This window comes from Spermophilus citellus, assembly GCF_964194105.1.
Source record: "Spermophilus citellus genome assembly, chromosome: 13".
NCBI classification, from domain to species: domain Eukaryota; kingdom Metazoa; phylum Chordata; class Mammalia; order Rodentia; family Sciuridae; genus Spermophilus; species Spermophilus citellus.
In genome coordinates, this window is record NC_138193.1 from 87,245,721 (window position 1) to 87,265,948 (window position 20,228).

The following is a 20,228-nucleotide window of genomic DNA, read 5'->3' on the forward strand; positions in this document are numbered from 1 at the left end:
AGTCTCTAAGCTGCCCCACGTTGTGTCCTAGAGCACAGGATTGGAGGAGTTGAACTGGAGTGACAGTAGCTTGCTCTGGGCTTCCTAAAGCCTGACAAGCCCAGTGTTCCAGGAGCTGCTGGGCCTGCAGGGCTGTATTCTGTGGTCAGCGGCCTTTCCTCCGGTTCCAAGCCAGGGGCCCAAGTCTGGCTGTCCAGGGAAGAGCTATACCCACCAGGAACTGAGAGACTGTGTTCTAGCCCTGGCTGTGCCAACACTGGCTGTGTGGCCCTGGGGGGTCCCTCATGGTCTCTGGGTCTAGACTTCCAGGCCAGTGATCTGCTTCAGCTGAGTGGACCAATCATGGGGCTTTGTGAAACCTCGAGATGCCTTTCTCCCATGTGCAGGGTCTCAGAACATTTTCAGAGTCAACTAAATGACAAACTATCCTACTTTTCCAGCAATTTCCCAGTCTCAGTGCTAAAAGCCCAGGTTCCCCTGGGCAAATTGGGATGACAAGGCTCCCTTGCTGGGTTGTGTGGAACCAGTGTGTATGTGTATGTGTGTGTGAGAGAGATGTGTGTGTATACCCATGCATCCTCTGAAATTATACACAGGATCTTGTGTATGAGTACTATCTGGGTAGCAAGGACATACGTATTCTTTTTGGAGATTCTCAAATGAGTCCCTGATAACAGCTAACAACCACCTTCTTTAGGTGAATATTATTACACTCAATGCTTCTCTGGTTTGGGCAGTATAATATTACCTGTCAAATGAAAGCATCAAATGGTTACATACAAAGTCCTGGAGAAGTGTCTTAGCGAACCCATGTGAACTATCTGCACAGAACCTGGTTGCTAAGGGAAAACTTTGGCTGCTGAAAACTGCTTCCATGGCCAAGGGATAATTTCCATCAAGTCCCAAAGCACCCAGAAGTCCTTTCTGGCTTAATATTAGGTACCATAAGGAAGTCAAAAGATCACTTTGACCCCACCTAATCTTTTTTTTTTTAAATTTTATTTTATTTTATTTATTATTAGTTGTTCAAAACATTATATAGCTCTTGACATATCATATTTCATACATTTGATTCAAGTGGGTTATGAACTCCCATTTTTACCCCGTATATAGATTGCAGAATCACATCGGTTACACATCCACATTTTTACATAATGCCCTATTAGTAACTGTTGTATTCTGCTACCTTTCCTATCCTCTACTATCCCCCCTCCCCTCCCCTCCCCTCCCATCTTCTCTCTCTACCCCATCTACTGTAATTCATTTCTCTCCTTGTTTATTTTCCCATTCCCCTCACAACCTCTTTTTTTTTTTTTAGAGAAGAATTAAGAGACAGAGCTAAGAGCTAGGAAATAGTTTTATTTTATTTTATTTTTTTTAAGAGTGAGAGAGGAGAGAGAGAGAGAATTTTTTTAATATTTATTTTTTAGTTCTCAGCAGACACAACATCTTTGTTGGTATGTGATGCTGAGGATCGAACCCGGGCCACACGCACGCCAGGTGAGCGCGCTACCGCTTGAGCCACATCCCCAGCCCCCCCTCACAACCTCTTATATGTGATTTTGTATAACAATGAGGGTCTCCCTTCATTTCCATGCAATTTCCCTTTTCTCTCCCTTTCCCTCCCATCTCACGTCTCTGTTTAATGTTAATCTTTTCTTCCTGCTCTTCCTCCCTGCTCTGTTCATAGTTGCTCTCATTATATCAAAGAAGACATTTGGTATTTGTTTTTTAGGGATTGGCTAGCTTCACTAAGCATTATCTGCTCTAGTGCCATCCATTTCCCTGCAAATTCTATGATTTTGTCATTTTTTATTGCTGCATAGTACTCCATTGTGTATAGATGCCACATTTTTTTTATCCATTCATCTATTGAAGGGCATCTGGGTTGGTTCCACAGTCTAGCTATTGTGAATTGTGCTGCTATGAACATCGATGTGGCAGTATCCCTGTAGCATGCTCTTTTAAGGTCTTCAGGGAATAGTCCGAGAAGGGCAATAGCAGGGTCAAATGGTGGTTCCATTCCCAGCTTTCCCAGGAATCTCCAAACTGCTTTCCAAATTGGCCGCACCAATTTGCAGTCCCACCAGCAATGTACAAGTGTACCCTTTTCTCCACATCCTCGCCAGCACTTGTTGTTGTTTGACTTCATAGTGGCTGCCAATCTTACTGGAGTGAGATGGTATCTTAGGGTGGTTTTGATTTGCATTTCTCTGACTGCTAGAGATGGAGAGCATTTTTTCATGTACTTGTTGATTGATTGTATATCCTCCTCTGAGAAGTGTCTGTTCAGGTCCTTGGCCCATTTGTTGATTGGGTTATTTGTTATCTTATTGTCTAATTTTTTGAGTTCTTTGTATACTCTGGATATCAGGGCTCTATCTGAAGTGTGAGGAGTAAAAATTTGTTCCCAGAATATAGGCTCCCTATTTACCTCACTTATTGTTTCTCTTGCTGAGAAAAAACTTTTTAGTTTAAGTAAGTCCCATTTGTTGATTCTTGTTATTAACTCTTGTGCTATGGGTGTCCTATTAAGGAATTTGGAGCCCGACCCCACAATATGTAGATTGGAGCCAACTTTTTCTTCTATCAGACGCAGAGTCTCTGATTTGATATCAAGCTCCTTGATCCATTTTGAGTTAACTTTTGTGCATGGCAAGAGAAAGGGATTCAGTTTCATTTTGTTGCATATGGATTTCCAGTTTTCCCAACACCATTTGTTGAAGATGCTATCCTTCCTCCATTGCATGCTTTTAGCCCCTTTATCAAATATAAGATTGTTGTAACTTTGTGGATTAGTCTCTGTGTCCTCTATTCTATACCATTGGTCCACCCGCCTGTTTTGGTACCAGTACCATGCTGTTTTTGTCACTATTGCTCTGTAATATAGTTTGAAATCTGGTATCGCTATACTGCCTGATTCACACTTCCTGCTTAGAATTGCTTTTGCTATTCTGGGTCTTTTATTTTTCCATATGAATTTCATGATTGCTTTATCTATTTCTACAAGAAATGCCGTTGGGATTTTGATTGGCATTGCATTAAACCCATAGAGAACTTTTGGTAATATCGCCATTTTGATAATGTTAGTTCTGCCTATCCATGAACAGGGTATATTTTTCCATCTTCTAAGATCTTCTTCTACTTCTCTCTTTAGGGATCTGTAGTTTTCATTGTATAAATCTTTCACCTCTTTTGTTAGGTTGATTCCCAAGTATTTTATTTTTTTTGAGGATATTGTGAATGGAGTGTTTTTCCTCATTTCCGTTTCAGAAGTTTTGTCGCTGATATACAGAAATGCCTTTGATTTATGCGTGTTGATTTTATATCCTGCCACGTTGCTGAATTCATTTATTAGTTCTAGTAGTTTCTTTGTAGACCCTTTTGGGTCTTCTAGGTATAGAATCATGTCACCTGCAAATAGTGATAATTTAAGTTCTTCTTTTCCTATTTTTATGCCTTTAATTTCTTTCGTCTGTCTAATTGCTCTGGCCAGTGTTTCGAGAACTATATTGAATAGAAGTGGTGATAGAGGGCATCCCTGTCTTGTTCCAGATTTTAGAGGGAATGCCTTTAACTTTTGTCCATTCAGAATGATGCTAGCCTGAGGCTTAGCATAGATAGCTTTTACAATGTCAAGGTAAGTTCCTGTTATCCCTAGTTTTTCTAATGTTTTGAACATAAAGGATGCTGTACTTTGTCGAATGCTTTCTCTGTGTCTATCGAGATGATCATATGGTTCTTATCTTTAAGTCTATTGATGTGGTGAATAACATTTATTGATTTCCGTATATTGAACCATCCTTGCACCCCAGGGATGAATCCTACTTGATCATGGTGCACAATTTTTTTGATGTGTTTTTGTATTCGATTCGCCAGAATTTTATTGAGGATTTTTGCATCTGGGTTTATTAGAGATATTGGTCTGTAGTTTTCTTTCTTTGAGGTGTCTTTGTCTGGTTTCGGAATCAGGGTGATGTTGGCCTCATAGAATGAATTTGGAAGAGCTCCCTCTTTTTCTATTTCCTGAAATAACTTGAAAAGTATTGGTATTAATTCTTCTTTAAAGGTTTTGTAAAACTCCGCTGTATACCCATCCGGTCCTGGGCTTTTCTTGGTTGGTAGTCTTTTGATGGCTTCTTCAATTTCATCCATTGATATTGGTCTGTTCAAATTGTGTGTATCCTCCTGACTCAGTCTGGGCACATCATATGACTTAAGAAATTTATCGATGTCTTCACTATCTTCTATTTTATTGGAATATAGGTTTTCAAAATAATTTCTAATTGTCTTCTGTATTTCTGTAGCATCTGTTGTGATATTGCCTTTTTCATCCCGTATGTTAGTAATTTGAGTTCTCTCTCTTCTCTTCGTTAGCATGGCTAAAGGTCTGTCGATCTTATTTATTTTTTCGAAGAACCAACTTTTAGTTTTGTTAATTTTTTCAATAGTTTCTTTTGTTTCAATTTCATTGATTTCCGCTCTGATTTTAATTATTTCTTGCCTTCTGCTACATTTGCTGTTGTTTTGCTCTTCCTTTTCTAGGGCTTTGAGATGAAGTGTGAGCTCATTTATTTGTTGGTTTTTTCTTTTTTTGAGGAATGACCACCAGGCGATGAATTTTCCTCTTAAAACTGCTTTCATTGTGTCCCATAGATTCCGATATGTTGTGTCTGTATTTTCATTTATCTCTAAGAATTTTTTGATTTCCTCCTTTATGTCTTCTGTAACCCATTGATCATTCAGTAACATATTGTTCATTTTCCATGTGATGTAGGATTTTTCCTTCCTTCTTTTATCATTGATTTCCAATTTCATTCCATTATGATCAGATAAAATGCAAGGTATTATCTCCACCCCTTTATATTTACTGAGGGTTGCCCTATGGCATAATATATGGTCTATTTTTGAGAAGGATCCATGTGCTGCTGAGAAAAAAGTATATCCATTTGATGATGGTTGATATATTCTATATATGTCAGTTAAGTCTAGGTTATTGATTGTGGTATTGAGTTCTATAGTTTCTTTATTCAACTTTTGTTTGGAGGATCTGTCCAATGGTGAGAGAGGTGTGTTGAAGTCACCCATAATTATTGTGTTCTGGTCTATTTGATTCTTGAACTTGAGAAGACTTTGTTTTATGAATGTCGCAGCACCATTATTTGGTGCATAAATATTGATAATTGTTATGTCTTGTTGGTGAATGGTTCCTTTTAACAGTATATAATGTCCTTCTTTATCCCTTTTGATTAACTTAGTCTTGAAGTCGATTTTATTCGATATGAGGATGGCCACCCCTGCTTGCTTACGAGGACCGTGTGCATGGTATATTTTTTCCCATCCTTTCACCTTCAGCCTTTGTATGTCTTTTCCAATCAGATGTGTCTCTTGGAGACAGCATATTGTTGGATTTGTTTTTTTAATCCATGATACCAGCCTATGTCGCTTTATTGGAGAGTTTAAGCCATTAACATTCGGAGTTACTATTGATATGTGGTTTGTACTTCCGTCCATGTTTGATTATTTATCCTTTTTTAAAAAAAATTAGTTTGTTTCTCCATGATTATCTTTCCCCTCACCCTCTGTCTTTACCGAGGCACTTCCTACTGATAGTTTTGGTTATTGTTTTTCATTTCTTCCTCATGTAGTGTTTTGCTCAAAATGCTTTGCAATGCTGGTTTTCTGGCTGCAAATTCTTTTAACTTTTGTTTATCATGAAAGATTTTTATCTCGTTGTCATACCTGAAGCTTAATTTTGCTGGATACAGAATTCTTGGTTGGCATCCATTGTCTTTCAGTGTTTGAAATACATTGTTCCATGACCTTCTTGCTTTCAGTGTCTGTGATGAAAAATCCGTTGTTAACCTTATTGGTTTACCCCTGAATGTAATCTGTCTCCTTTCTCTTGTAGCTTTTAATATTTTCTCTTTGTTCTGTATATTGGATATCTTCATAACAATGTGTCTTGGCGTTGGTCTACTGTGATTTTGTGTGCTCGGTGTCCTGTATGCATCTTCAATTTGTATATCTGTTTCTTTTTTTATTTCTGGAAAGTTTTCTGTAATTATTTCATTCAGCAGGTTACTCATTCCCTTGGTTTGAATCTCTGTACCTTCTTCTATCCCGATGACTCGTAAGTTTGGTTTTTTTATGTTATCCCATAACTCTTGGATGTTTTTCTCGTGATTTTTTACCAGCCTTTCTGAGTTGGCTAGACTCTTTTCAAGATGATATATTTTGTCTTCATTATCTGACGTTCTGGCTTCTACTTGCTCCACTCTGTTAGTGATACTCTCATTTGAGTTTTTAATTTGGTTTATCGTTTCCTTCATTTCTAGAATTATTGTTTGATTATTTTTTATAATCTCTATCTCCTGATAAAGATGCTTAACTTCTTCTTTTATCTGTTTATGTAATTCATTCTCAATGTGTTCTTTCGCTGCTTGAATTTGCTGTCTCGTATCCTCTTTAAGGTTCCATTCCATCTGTCTAAGGTGTTCCTTGAGTTCTTTATATGACCATTTTTCTGATGACTCTAGGTCCTCCTGAATATTTAGGCTGTCCTGCATTGTTTGTACTCCTTTTCTTCCTTGCCTTTTGAAGCTGCTCATGTTACTTCTTGTTCTGTTTGACTGATGAGTTACTGTTTACTCCTATAAATTTATTAGATGCTTGGGAGGAAAGGTATTAGAAAGGTAGGGAAGAAGTCACTAAAGAGAATGAGAGTAAGCAGGTAGAATTCAAGGAAGGGGGGATAAGATAATTGAAAAGAAATGAAAAGACAAAAGAAGAAAAAAATAGGAAATAAAAAAAGAAAAAAAATTTTAAAAATGATAAAAAAAAATTAAAATTAAAATTAGAAGAGAAAAAAATTAAAAAAATTGTAAACAAAATTTAAAAAAAACAAGAAAAAAAAATGAAAATGAAAGAAAAACCCAAATCAAAAAAAAAGAGAGAGAAAAGAAAAAAAGAAAAAAAAAACTAATAAATGCAGTCTTAGAGTTTGATTAACTTCTCTTCCAGTAGGTGGTGCTGTGCCCACCAGGCCAAGTTTCTCCTGTCAATACACGGGAACCAATCACTGTGCAGCAGCTCCTCCCAGACTGGGCAAGTCTCCAATCCTGAGTGCCTAGGGCCTCCTCTTGTGTCTAGTCACTTCCCACTTTTCCTCTAGCCAGGCCCCTCTCAAGGGTGCTGCTCACCACAATACTGGCTACATGGCAGGTATGCTGCTCCCGGGAGCCCTATTTTCATGAACGACTGGGCACACTCTTCCAGTTTGCCATTCCCTCAGACCCTAAGTTTGTAGAGCTTGGGGCTGAGAATCCTCAGCGAATTTTACTTGCCCTCCGGTAGCCATGCCCCCGGTAGCTGGTGCAAGAGACCTCAGCTGTCAGCACTGGTGGGAGCGGTAGTTCTGCGCCGCGGGTCCCGAGCTACCTCTGATTCCCTCGGTCTGGCTATCGTGCTCACAGGAGAGCTGGGATGGGCCCTTATGGGAGAGCTGGGAGGGGCCCTTAAGGTTTCCCCGATGTGTGGAGAGGGAAGGCTAGGGAATTACACACCTGTAGCCGCAGGTTTCAATGAAGTTATCTCCTCCGCCGCAGTCTGATGACGTCAGTTCTCTGCCATGCTGGTATCTCTTGCAAATGGCGACAGTTCATTTCCCTTTGCTGGGCGATCAATGCAACGGGTGGGTCCTTACTGTCTCTCCCAAGCCCTGTTTCAAACCTGTGGCCACTACCTATGAAGGCTCGGTAGGCATTTACCTCCATAGGATGAGAAGGGCTGACCAGTTGTTTCAGCCGGATGGATTAGTGCTGAGTCACAGCTGTTTGTCTGCGGGAAGCAGGCGAACGGGAGCTTGAATTCAGCCCATCTGGGCTCAGTGTGTGTTCTGAGAGGCCCAGACTGTTCGCCCCAGATCCACATCAGCTCAGCATTGCCTAGTGATCCTGAGCAAACAGATTTAGGTTGTTTACGACTCCCTATGCCTGCACAGCTGAAGAGGTCAGAGACGTGATCTCTCTGCGCCCGCCGCCATGTTCTAGTGGTCAACCCCACCTAATCTTGAGTCTAGTTGAGCCCACAGTGAACCAGTGCTTGATGCACATTTCATCCACCTTGCAGTGGATTTTTATTGTTGTTGTTGTTGATTTCTTTTCTTTTCTTTTCTTTTCTTTTCTTTCTTTCTTTCTTTCTTTCTTTCTTTCTTTCTTTCTTTCTTTCTTTCTTTCCTTCTCCTTCTCCTTCTCCTTCTCCTTCTCCTTCTTCTTTGTACTAGGGATTGAACTCAGGGGCCCTTAACCACTGAGTCATATCCTGAGCCATTTATTTAAAAAAATATTTTATTTAGAGACAGGTTCTCACCGAATTGCTTAGGGCTTTGTTAAATTGCTGAGGCTGGCTTTGAACTTGCAATCCTCCTGCCTCAGCCTCCAGAGCTGCTGGATTACAGGCGTGCTCCACTGTGCGGGGCTTGTAGTGGGTCTTGAAACCAGATGCTGGATGTCTGAAAACTACATTGTCCATACTCTCTTGCATCTAGATTTTCATCTCTGTTTTACTTTCACAAATTGATGCATTTACATGAGATTTAGAAGATGACAGCAGGCAGGGGCTGTACTTTCCTTTCAGCAGTTTCTGCTGATCAGAATCTGTAGAGTTTTTGACTTCTCTTGGAGCACCATTGACAGACATGTTTGTGTTGGTTGCTAGCTTCGATAGTGTTAGGAGAGAGGGTGCAGGATAGCCCTTCTGTGGGTAAGAATGGGTCAGGGAGGACTTGGTTCTGGAGTTGGCAGCTGTAGAAGAAGGTTTCTAATCGTGGGCTTCCTGCTGAAGCAGGTTCCTGAAGAGGCTGTGGTGGCCGAATTCAGAAAGTTGTTTCTAGATCTTGGAAGAGGTAGCACCTCCTTTGGAAGCCCCATTTCCAAAAGAAGCTTCCAAAGTCTGCTTCTTCAGTCCTTTCTATAATTCTCATAATGTTTCATGCTCTGAAATAAATCACTTTATACCTGAACCAGCTGGTTGGATTCTGTCCTCTGAACCCAAACCCTGAACCAGAGGCAGAGTTCAAACCTGTCCTACACTGAAAAAGGTATACTGATTAGGTTCAAACACCTTTCTGATCTCCTCAGGGAAGTTAGTTGTCTTCTGAAGTTTTTCTCCAGTAAAATTTTGCTAATGGGAGGATTAAGTGGAGAACAAGTCAGAAATCAACTTTATCATGTTTGTAATGAAGATGCTTTGGAATTTGGGGGATGGAGAGCAGCAGCTTGGTCAGTGTTTATTTAACATTGTTCAAAAGTGACAGGCTCTGCATTTGCTTCTTTCTTATGTTTGGTGGCTACAAAATGTTCTCTGAGGGTTGGGGGAAGGAAATAATTAATCAGATTTATTGTAACTCCCTCAAGGATAAGATAGTTCTACACCCTGCACGTAGATTCTCCATGCCAAGCAAATGCGGCCCACATCTCCAGTCCTTTGGATTTTGATGGTATGAACAGGTTCCCTGAGAAGCATATAATCATCCCCCCTTGTGTCCCCCAAAGTCAAGCTACCATTTATACATTAATAACACATTGGCATGGGTTCTTTGACAGCCTGAGCATGGTTAGTGGGAAAATGTGAAACTGTTGTTTCCTAATGCCCCGTCACCTCTGGGTGAAATGATAAAATAGAGTTTCTGAACCTGCTCTAATGAAGATTAGATCTTGAACTTCTGGTTCCCCCTCCAAAGGCTCAAACATCACAAAAGATTCATCTTGAAACAGAGGTCAAGACTCTGTTTGCAAAGTCATTGCTGCAACAGTAGCTGATTGGAACAAGACTCACAAGGAGCACTGAGCTACTTCCTGATGGAATTGGTGGTGGAATTTAATGTTCAATCTTGGCAACTTGGAGGCCAACCAGGAAATAGTCACAACAGCAGTCCTGCTTGTCCTGAAGAATGTTGGCATCCCGAGGAACCAAGCAAGCTGGAACTAGATGACACATATGTTTTGACAATTCTTGCCACCTGAACTCATTATAATGCTTTAGAAAAGATACAGATGTTACATTGAGTCATTTCTTGATGGATTCTTTTTTTTTTTTCCTCCTTCAATATAGAATGTTAGAAGACAACCACGTAGAAAGAGAACCATGGTAACAAGATAGAATTATCTGAAGCGGGGTCACATACCTACATTAGAAAGCCCTCCTCTCTGGGTAATTTTCTCAATAGCTGTCTTCAGGTCTCGAGAATTCATGTGAGTTTTGAGGTTAAACTGGGTAGCAGGGTTGTCACTGAAGAGGTAGAACAAAAAAATAAAAATTAGCTCAAAAGTTATTACTGTCAAGAAAGGTAGAAATAACAGTGAATTCTTTTACATACAAAGAGAAGCTGCTTCAAAGCCTTAAACTGTGGTTCATAAAATGTTCCACTGTGGGCAGAGTGATGGGAAGACAGGAGACGGGGATCCTTCACAGGGCATGGAGAGAGACAGGCTATTTCAGAACTGTGACCCACTGTATGGTGTGCAATCCGTGTAGTCAGACGGAGGTTGGTTTACTGCTTTGCTACCACCACCTTGGGATTCTTAACAATTTTGGAAAGGAGACCTGCATATTATGAGGCTATTTTGGGCTATAGGTTACTAAGTCCTCAAGTGGGGGCATGGAGACTTTTTTTTTTGTTTTGTTTTTTACTTTGATGGTGCTGGGGATTGAACTCAGGGCCTCCTGCATGCTAGGCAAGAGCTTTACCACTGAGCTACACTCCCAACCCTGGAGGAGACTTTCAAAGTATCTTTTCCAAGATCCCCAGAAGTAGATCAATGAGAAGTTGCTTTGGGCAGCAGCTTCAAATGGGAACCCCAAGGTGGCTGACAGTGGATCCCTATTGAGTTCTTGGGGATCCAGATAGACAATGCAGTCACCAGGGAACCAATCACCAGGATCTAAGAGAGAGGAGACATTCTCTGCTTCTTTCCCACCCTTCCTTCTTCCCTCTTTTCTAATCTTCTTTTTTTTTTTTTTAAAGAGAGAGTGAGAGAGGAGAGAGAGTGAGAGAGAGAATTTTTAATATTTATTATTTTTTTAGTTCTCGGCGGACACAACATCTTTGTTGGTATGTGGTGCTGAGGATCGAACCCGGGCCGCACGCATGCCAGGCGAGCACGCTACCGCTTGAGCCACATCCCCAGCCCTCTAATCTTCTTAGGTATCTCAAGGTGATCTGAGTTATTTCCATAAGCTGTGCTAATCCAAATGGCAGGTGATGTAAAGCTGGGGTGGGGAGATAGGAAGCCACTTTCAGGGAAGACAGGAAATTTAAAACAAGTTCAACCAAGGTAGGGCCTTGGGGCAACTCCCCACCAGATGAAAACTAAGTCCCGTGGTGAGGATTAAATGAAAACAAGTAAAAACAGCAAGCAATCAGGAAATGGGGAATTTTGGACCTCTGAACTGAGCATCAAGTGTCCTTATCTGAGGATGAAGTCATACACTTACACTCTTATAAAGCAATCCAGTGATGGCTGGAGGCTCAAACCTTTCTCTTTTTTAATATTTATTTTTTAGTTGTAGTTGGACACAATACCTTTATTCTATTTAATTATTTTTATGTGGTGCTGAGGATCGAACCCAAGACCTTGCACATGCTAGGTGAATGCTCTACAGCTGAGCCACAACCCCAGTCCTCAAACAATTTCTTTATAGTAACAAAACCCAGACTAATGTACTCTCATTGTTTGGCTTCTTATTTTGGCTTTCAAAGCCTCCATGATTTGGTTCTAATTTATGGTGATATCCTCTCTCTCTCTGTTTTTCTCTCTCTCTCCTCTCTTCTTCTTTTCTAGGATATCCTATATTCTAGTCAAAATGCCAAAATGAACTGCTCACTCTTTCCTGTGGTCTATAACACAATGTCTTGGCACTTTGTTTTTGTTTTGTTTCGTGGTACTGGGGATGGCACCTATGGGGGCTTTGCCACTGAGGCTGGCTTTGAACTTGCGATCCTCCTGCTTCAGCCTCCTGAGGGGCTGAGATTACAGGCGTGCATCATTACACTCAGCGAGTCTTGTTATTCCTTGTGGTCATGTTTTTCAGTCCCCACAAGCACTGGCTTGTAGGGGACAGTGACGTGTTCCCTAAAGGAAACATAGGGATCCGTTCCTGTGTACCTCTGGTCATAGCAGTATCATCAACAGATCATCACATTACCTATTTTACATGTGTTTGTCTTTGAAGATACTGAAAGTTAATATTTCTTAAAAATTAATGATATCTAATTTTTTTTATAATACAACATTAACTGAGAAGGGTTTAATAGTTTTCTTGACCTTGGATAATGTGACTCTAAATGTCTTTGGCTTTCAGCCTCATAACAGTGCTGTCCATTAGACTTTGTTTGGTGATTCGCTTTTTAGTCAGTTGTCACTCATGAATTCCTGAGTTTGGTCTCTTTTCCATCTTTTCCACAGCTTCGCCACACACGGTAGATGTTACTTAAGCACTTTCTGAAGCACACTCACATACCAATCAGCAAATCTCCTCTCCTATTGCTGAATGTACCAAATTATCAATTAACACTGAGCTCACAAGCAATGGCGCTACGCCTCATGCCTGAGAGAAGCTCATCTAACTTTTGTGATTTTCTTTTATATTTTTTTTATTGGTTGTTCAAAACATTACATAGTTCTTGATATATCATATTTCACACTTTGATTCAAGTGGGTTATGAACTCCCATTTTTACCCCGTATACAGATTGCAGAGTCACATCAGTTACACTTCCACTGATTTACATATTGACATACTCATGTCTGTTGTATTCTGCTGCCTTTCATATCCTCTACTATCCCCCTCCCCTCCCCTCCCCTCCCCTCTTCTCTCTCTACCCCCTCTACTGTAATTCATTTCTCCCCCTTGTATTATTTTTCCCTTTCCCCTCACTTCCTCTTGTATGTAATTTTGTATAACCCTAAGGGTCTCCTTCCATTTCCAAGCAATTTCCCTTCTCTCTCCCTGTCCCTCCCACCTCTCATCCCTGTTTAATGTTAGTCATCTTCTCATGCTCTTCTTCCCTACTCTGTTCTTAGTTACTCTCCTTATATCAAAGAAGACATTTGGCATTTGTTTTTTAGGGATTGGCTAGCTTCACTTAGCATAATCTGCTCTAATGCCATCCATTTCCCTCCAAATTCTATAATTTTGTCATTTTTTAATGCAGAGTAATACTCCATTGTGTATAAATGCCACATTTTTTTTAAAAAAATGTGATTTTCTCTGGAAGCCACAGCACAGCCTTCTTGCGCTCACAACGCTAGATGCCATTTCAACACTACATTTGAAGGGCATGAGCCATTGTGTCCGGCTTGAGGGGCATTTTAAATAGTAAAGTCATGAAAGAAAAACCCCAAAATGCAAAAGCAAAACAAAACAAAACAAAACAAAACAAAAAAACATTGCACTCAAGTGGAGTGAGGAAAGGAAGGAAGGCTGTAAACTTGTTTGACCATGGCTGGAAATAGGTGAGGCAGGTGACTCAAAAATTTTCCCACCTTTGCACACGTGTAGAAAAGACTGTGACAGTGCCTCAACTTGCAAATTTGGTTCAAGTTGAATTTCAGTGAGTGTATCCATTGGCAAATAAGTGGATGCCCAAATCCTGGAGAGGGACCGTAACCTACTTGAGAACAGGTACTTCTCCTGGCTTCTGATCCCTAGTGTTTAGCACGCAAGGTATAATAGGCTAGTGTGGAACACATAAGTGAAAGGGAGCTCCAATGTCCTCTGTCTGTCTCTGGCGGTTGAGGGGGGGTGGGTAACCAGGGATTGAACACAGGTGTGCTTAACCACTGAGCCACACCTCCCAGATCCTTTTTATATTTTATTTAGAGACAGGGTCTTGCTGAGTTGCTTAGAGCCTTGCTATTGCTGAGGCTGGCTTTGAACTTGCAATCCTCCTGCCTCAGCCTCCTGAGCTGCTGGGATTAAAGGAGTGCTCTACCTCGGTGGACTCAAATGTCCTCTCTTAGCTCACCTGCAGTGCAACTGAATACTCTGCCTCCAAGCTCCATAATGATCACTCTTTCCTTTGATTACATCATGGATGTAGACAAATCCATCCTTAGAGGTGTATAGTTGAGCTATTCATAACCTAATAAATAGGTGCTTTAATTTCATTTAATGCCATTCCCTCTAAAAATGCAAGACCAAAAAATAAAAAAAATAAAAAATAAAATAAAAAAATAAAAATGCAAGACCATAAAGTCCTAAAGAACAGAATCTCTATCACATTTACTCATTTATTTTAGTGGATTGAAAAGTTGGATCATGAGCTGGGATTGTGGATTGTTTGATCCTCAGCACCACATAAAAATAAATAAGTGAAATAAAGGCATTGTGTCCAACTAAAACTAAAAAATAAATATTAAAAAAAAGAAAAGTTGGATCAGGGGACCTCTGAAATCCTTTCCAATTACTAAATTGATGATCATTGCTATTATTAGGGGCAAAACTATGGAGCTTATTCACCAAGAGTCTTACAGGCAGAGGTAATCAAACCAGTTAGATAAATATTATAACAATATTCCCTGCAAACAGCATAGTGCTCAGTACACGGCAAACATTTAATAAATCTTTGTAAAAGTGCACTCTAATTAAATCACAGGAATGAATGATGAATTGTTCATTTGTAGACTATGGCAGCTCTCAGGACCACAGCACATGAATACATGGGTTTATGTGTCCTTCAGAATGTGTATGTGGTGGCCTGTCCTCTTAGCATAGTGTCTTTTCAGATGGAGACAGCTATAGGTTGGGAATGGTTTCTCTCCTAGAAGGTCATGTGCTGGAGGCTTGGTCTCCAGTGTGGTGTTGCTGAGGTGGTAGAATCTTTAAGAGATGGGGCCTGATAGAAAATAATAGGTCATGGGGGTACCACCCTCCTAAGGTATTAGCACCAGTCTGTGGGACTGGACTGGTTTCCTGTGGGAATGGGTTTGTTATAAGGAATCCATTCTGGTTTCTCCACTGAATTCTTCTATATGATTTTCCATGCATTTCTGCCATTCTCACCTGAGCCTTTGCCATTTTGATACCATGAAATCCTCATCTGAGCTGAGCAGAAGCTGCTGCCATGTTCTCTAACCTCCACTTCAAGCTAAATAAAGCTCTTTTCTCTCTAGAGTACCCAGCCTTATGCATTTTGTCATAGCAACCAAAGATAGAATAAGACAGAAACTACTTTAAAAGTTCAAAGAGGAATACCACTATTTTATGTAAGCAATCTTTGAATTTTATTACAAGCTCTCATGAAAGGAAAACACTTTTTCCCTCTCGACAATATTAAAGATTTCCTTTAAAAACGTGAAGAAAATAAACAGGTTTATAGCTCAAAGATAAAATGGAAAATTGCCCTATGTTTGGAAGGAGAACTGGGGTTAATGAAGAGAAGTTAAAGGGAGCCAGAAGTTGGCCATGGACAGAAAGGGACAATTTGTGCAACAAGAAATGGCAACCTGGTGCAAAGTGCAGTGGCACACGCCTGTAATCCCAGCACCTCAGGAGGCTGAGGCAGGAGGATTGCGAGTTCAAAACCAGCCTCAGTAACAGTGAGGTGCTATGCAACTCAGTGAGACCCTGTCTCTAAATAAATACAAAATAGGGCTGGGGATATGGCTCAATGGTTGAGTGCCCCTGGAATGCAATCTCTTGTACCCTCCTCCCCAGAAAAAGAAGAAATGGCTACCTGGCAAGGGCTTAAGAAGAACAAATGTCAGAGGTGGGCCCAGGTATTTCCTTAGGAGGTCTTAGGGACAGGGGGGCAGAGAAGTGGGTGAGATCATCAGTGTTTCCAAACCTTCCTGATGATAGCACCCACCAGGGGCACTTGGAAAACTATAGAGGTTACCAGGCCTTTCTTGGAAGATATTCAGTGGGGCCTAGGAATTTTTGAATGAATCCTGGTGATTCTTACATCAGGGAAGTTCAGAAGTTCTGGATTCTAAAGAACTTCTGAGGCTCTGTCAGTCCTAACGCTGTCGTTTTGTCAAAAGTCCCAGGGTCTACTGATTTGCCCTGTAACACTTTCAGTCATATGCAGTGACCTTGCAAAAGAAATTTATAGCAATACAGAAATATTAAGTAATCCTATTTCCTCCAGCAAGAATCTTTCAAAACTGTTTCCTCCAATAAAGGCTTACCTTAAGGTTACACATCAACTAATCAATATTTAGCCATTTAATTTTTAAGAAAATATTTTCTAGTTGTAGGTGGACACAATACCTTTATTTATTTATTTTTATGTGGTGCTGAGGATTGAACCCAGTGCTTCACACATACTAGGCAAGCGCTCTACCACTGAGCCACAACCCCAGCCCTTAATTTTTATTACTAGCTAAACTGTAGTGATTTATTGACCTACTCAATGGGGTAAGTATGCCTGTGAGATCAGGAAGATGTTCCAGGGTACATTCCAGTGGCTAAGAGTGGGTGTAGACTTGTCCCTTGAGGGCATTACCTGGCTCTGATTGAAAATGATTCTGCCCCCATCACACAGCTGTGAGCTTTCTGTAGCAGCTGTGACCAGCCTAGGTACAGTGGCCTGGGCCAGCCTGCTCTGGGACTTTGTACAACTAGTACTCATGAAGACACTGAAATTCTGCACATTTCCTAGCATAAAGGAGGGGGAGCCGGGTCTTACAATTATGTTTAATTTTTACATGAGGGTTTTTGCAAAATAGTGGTAATATTTCCACCCATATACCAAAAAGAACCGAAAATTAACCCGCATTAGCCTTTTCCTGCTGGAGGAGATGTAATCTGTTGTTCTCAGAGTCCCTCCTGAACCAATTGGCTGGCCAGCTGCTAATCTGCAACCGCAGAACAGGGCTTCCCCAGGCAAGTGCTGGAATGTGTTAGCAACAGAGCTTCCCAAGATCAGATGCGCATCCCATCACCTGGGGATCTTGTTAAAATGTAGATTTTGCTGCTGTAGGGCCACAGTGAGGTCTGAGGTTGTGTATTTCTAACAACCTCCCAGATGATACTGTGAGTCACACTTTGAGTAGCAATGTCTTAGTGGATGCTTTAAGAATTAGAAAATCAGCAATGGGGCTGCCAGTAATATGAGGAAGGGAAGAGGATACAATATGAAGTCTAGAGAAGGCAAGAGAAAGACAGGGAGGAAGGAGATGGAGCTCCTGCAACCGTTAGGTCAACTGGGGGCAGGGGAGAGGAATCAGGATCATGGGATTCATCAGAAGACAGCCCAGGTCTGTGGGAGTATTCGTGCCTTCACTCCATGGTTACACAATAGAATCATCTGGGGACTCTAAGAATAATGACGCCTAAGTTCCACACGCAGAAATTCTGGTGTTATTGATCTGAAGTTTGATTTGGGCATTGGGATTTTTAAGAGCACCTCAGGTGGTTCTAATGGGCATCCGGATAGCCATCTATTCCTCAAGGGGGAGAATGATGTCAGGGGGATGCTGGATAAGCCCAGAAAATGTGTAATGGGAATTCAAGGGGAATTGCTGGTGGAAGTCAAGTGCAGTCATTTTGATGTACCTCCAGAGAACTGTATGGGAAGGAATTGAAATGCCCAAGATTTTTGTTGTATTTGCAGATCAGTGGACTCTGAGACTCTGCTTTCCTGAGAAGTATACTTTCTCAGGCTTGCCTGCCTATCTAGAAGAGAGGAAAGAAATGGCCAGGCAGGGTCTTTGCAAGGGTCAAAAGGCCCTGCAGAGTCAACCCAAGTAGATAGCAGGTAGCTTTTGGGGGATCCTGTTCTGCAATAGGCAGTGTTGGCTGAGAGGGCAAAAGAGCAGTAGGGAAGAGTTAAATAAGAAAGTTAAGTATCAACTTCTGGGCCTCATTCCCTTGCTTGATTCTGGTTTCATAGGTCTGGCCCAGTCATTAGCATTTTTAAAATGTTCCCTAGGAAGTCAAGGTCCAGGCAGTCCCTTCCTGCTCAGAAGCCCACAGGGTGGTGGTGATGATAGTACAACTCATATCCGTCTATCACATCCCAGCTGCATCCTGTACCTCAGCCCCTCCCACTTATTCCTGTGCTGCAGACTCAAGGAATTTGCCAGCTGTATTAGTTTCTTATTGCTGCTGTAACAAATGACCATAAACTTAAGAGATTAAATAACATGCATTTGTGAGTTCTGAAGTTCAGTGGGGATGTCCATTGGCTAAATTCAAGGTGTTGGCAGGGTTCTGTTGCTTTCTGAAGGCTTGTGGGAGAATTTGTTTCCTTTTGCCATCTTCTTAAGGTTGCCTGATCCCTTGCTCACAGCCCCTTCCTCCATCTTCAAAGCCATCAGTGTCGCATCTCCCCCTGATTGACAATAGCCGGGGAAGTTCTCCACTTTCAAAGATGGGTGATTAGATTGGACAATCACTCCATCTCCGAATCTCTATCTTTAATCACATTGGCAAAGACCCTTCTTTCACAGGTTCCAAGGATTTGGACATGGACACTCAGTACTGTTAATCTGTCAGACACTCCAGGGTTGAACTCTTACTTCTTTCTTCCACTCTGACTGTCCTGCCCTGGGCAGCTCAGCTGGCCTGGGCATGCTTGCTTTTTCCAGCAGGAGGGGACGCTCAGCTCAGTGCACCGGCTGTGAGTTTTCAGTCTGAGGCTGGGGTTGCTGAGAAGTGAGAAGACATGTGCAGCCCAAGTCAGAGACACTCACTAAAACAGATGGCAACTGTTCTAGACCCATGAGCAAAGAATTCAACTTCATTTTTAAATGAAGAAAAACCAACATTTTGCTTTTTTCCAAAGCTGTTTTCCGATTTTGACATCCGAGGTTTGGTAATGAAATTCAAAAGAACATGTACAATTCTCTTCCATTTATATTGAAATTGGAGCCTAAAGTGAAAGCACATCAAAAGTCTAGAGGACATTTAGCATCTGTGGATCTAGGCTATAGCTAAAGCACAAGCTGTGTGGCTGCATTCGTTCTGCTTGCTAGAGTTCACCTAATAGCTACTTGGTCTGGCTGTTCTTTTACTTAGCCTTTTAGCTTTCCTGTTGGTATTGAAATTGCAAGCCTGTTGGTTGTATAATTTTAACTTTGAATGCACATGCAAGACAGGGATTTGATCCTTGGCTTGTTGTTCAAGCCTAGTGTCTCAGTATGGTGAAAAGCATCAATTATCAGAAACTTTCCTTGCAAATGAGCAACATCTTCCCTCTGAAGTCAATTTTGTTTGACATTTTGGGGATTAACCCAGGATTGACATTTGCACTCTTCCCATGGTGGTGTATTTAGCTGGTGTTCTTGGGAACATCATATCTAAGTGTATATCATATGCTTCCTGCCTCTCTCACTGAAGGTGGGTGATAATTTTAGTGGAAAGGCTTTGGGTGCTGACAGGTTGATGCAATGGTAAGTTATGAGCCTCTGCAAGTGGGGAATACAGGAGAAGGAGTATTCTAGCGCTCTACCACGCGGCCTGCGCAGTGGTTTCATTAATGAGGTTCTAGGCATAAAGTTAGTTAGAAGAGATCGAAATAAAACACACAAACCAGTTACCTTATTTATATTGCTAGGTCCCAGACGGCTCGCCTCCCTGGTTCCCGCCTCCAGCCGCTCAGCAGGGCAGCGAGGATTACTCAGGGCTAGCAGGAGAGAGAGAGAGCGAACACGCCTGGGAGTAGCCTTTTATTTGGGAACAAGAGATTCAGGGGAGAATTCCATCCAATGAAGGTTGAGGGGGGGCTGCACTCCAAGGTCAGGGTCAGTGATTGGGTCTCCAGGGTCAGTGGTCACGCACACCCCCACACGGATGGGCTCTCTCATCAGGAAAGGGTCGGGAAAGCTCCGACACAGCCAGAGCGCCTCAGGCCCTTAACGGGAGTCACCCAATCACGTGTCAGAATGGCTCCCCACATAGCGCCATAGTGGTTAGACCCTCCCTGGGCCTGGACCAGAGGTAGGAAGTCAGCCAGTACAAGGTGGAGTATTGGAGGAAGAGAAAGCAAGAGCCGGGCAGAGGATGCTGGTCTGTGAAAGAAGAAATGGAATGGACAAGCAGAGAGCCCAGTGAGATGTCTGGAGAGGAGGGATGGAATGATCAGGGACTTGTCAGACCTCTGAATGTTCTTCACCATAAATCTCCCTGCACCTTGGTTGCCTAGAGTGGTTTTCTGTTCCTTGCACCCAAGGGATCTTTAAGTAGGGTATCTGAGGAATCGGGATGTGTTTGCATTTTTAT

The 20,228-nt window shown here is 41.6% G+C and overlaps 1 protein-coding gene across 7 annotated transcripts in view; it reads right to left on the reverse strand.

Moving 5' to 3' along the window:
- The window catches only part of VIT (vitrin), a 114,258-nt gene that overhangs the window by 7,058 nt on the left and 86,972 nt on the right, over positions 1 to 20,228 (reverse strand). For all 7 annotated transcript variants that reach the window (XM_081264814.1, XM_081264812.1, XM_081264811.1 and 4 more), the window contains one exon: positions 10,187 to 10,290. In XM_081264814.1, coding sequence (XP_081120940.1) covers positions 10,187 to 10,290 — 104 coding nt within the window. The remainder of the gene's footprint in view (positions 1 to 10,186; positions 10,291 to 20,228) is intronic.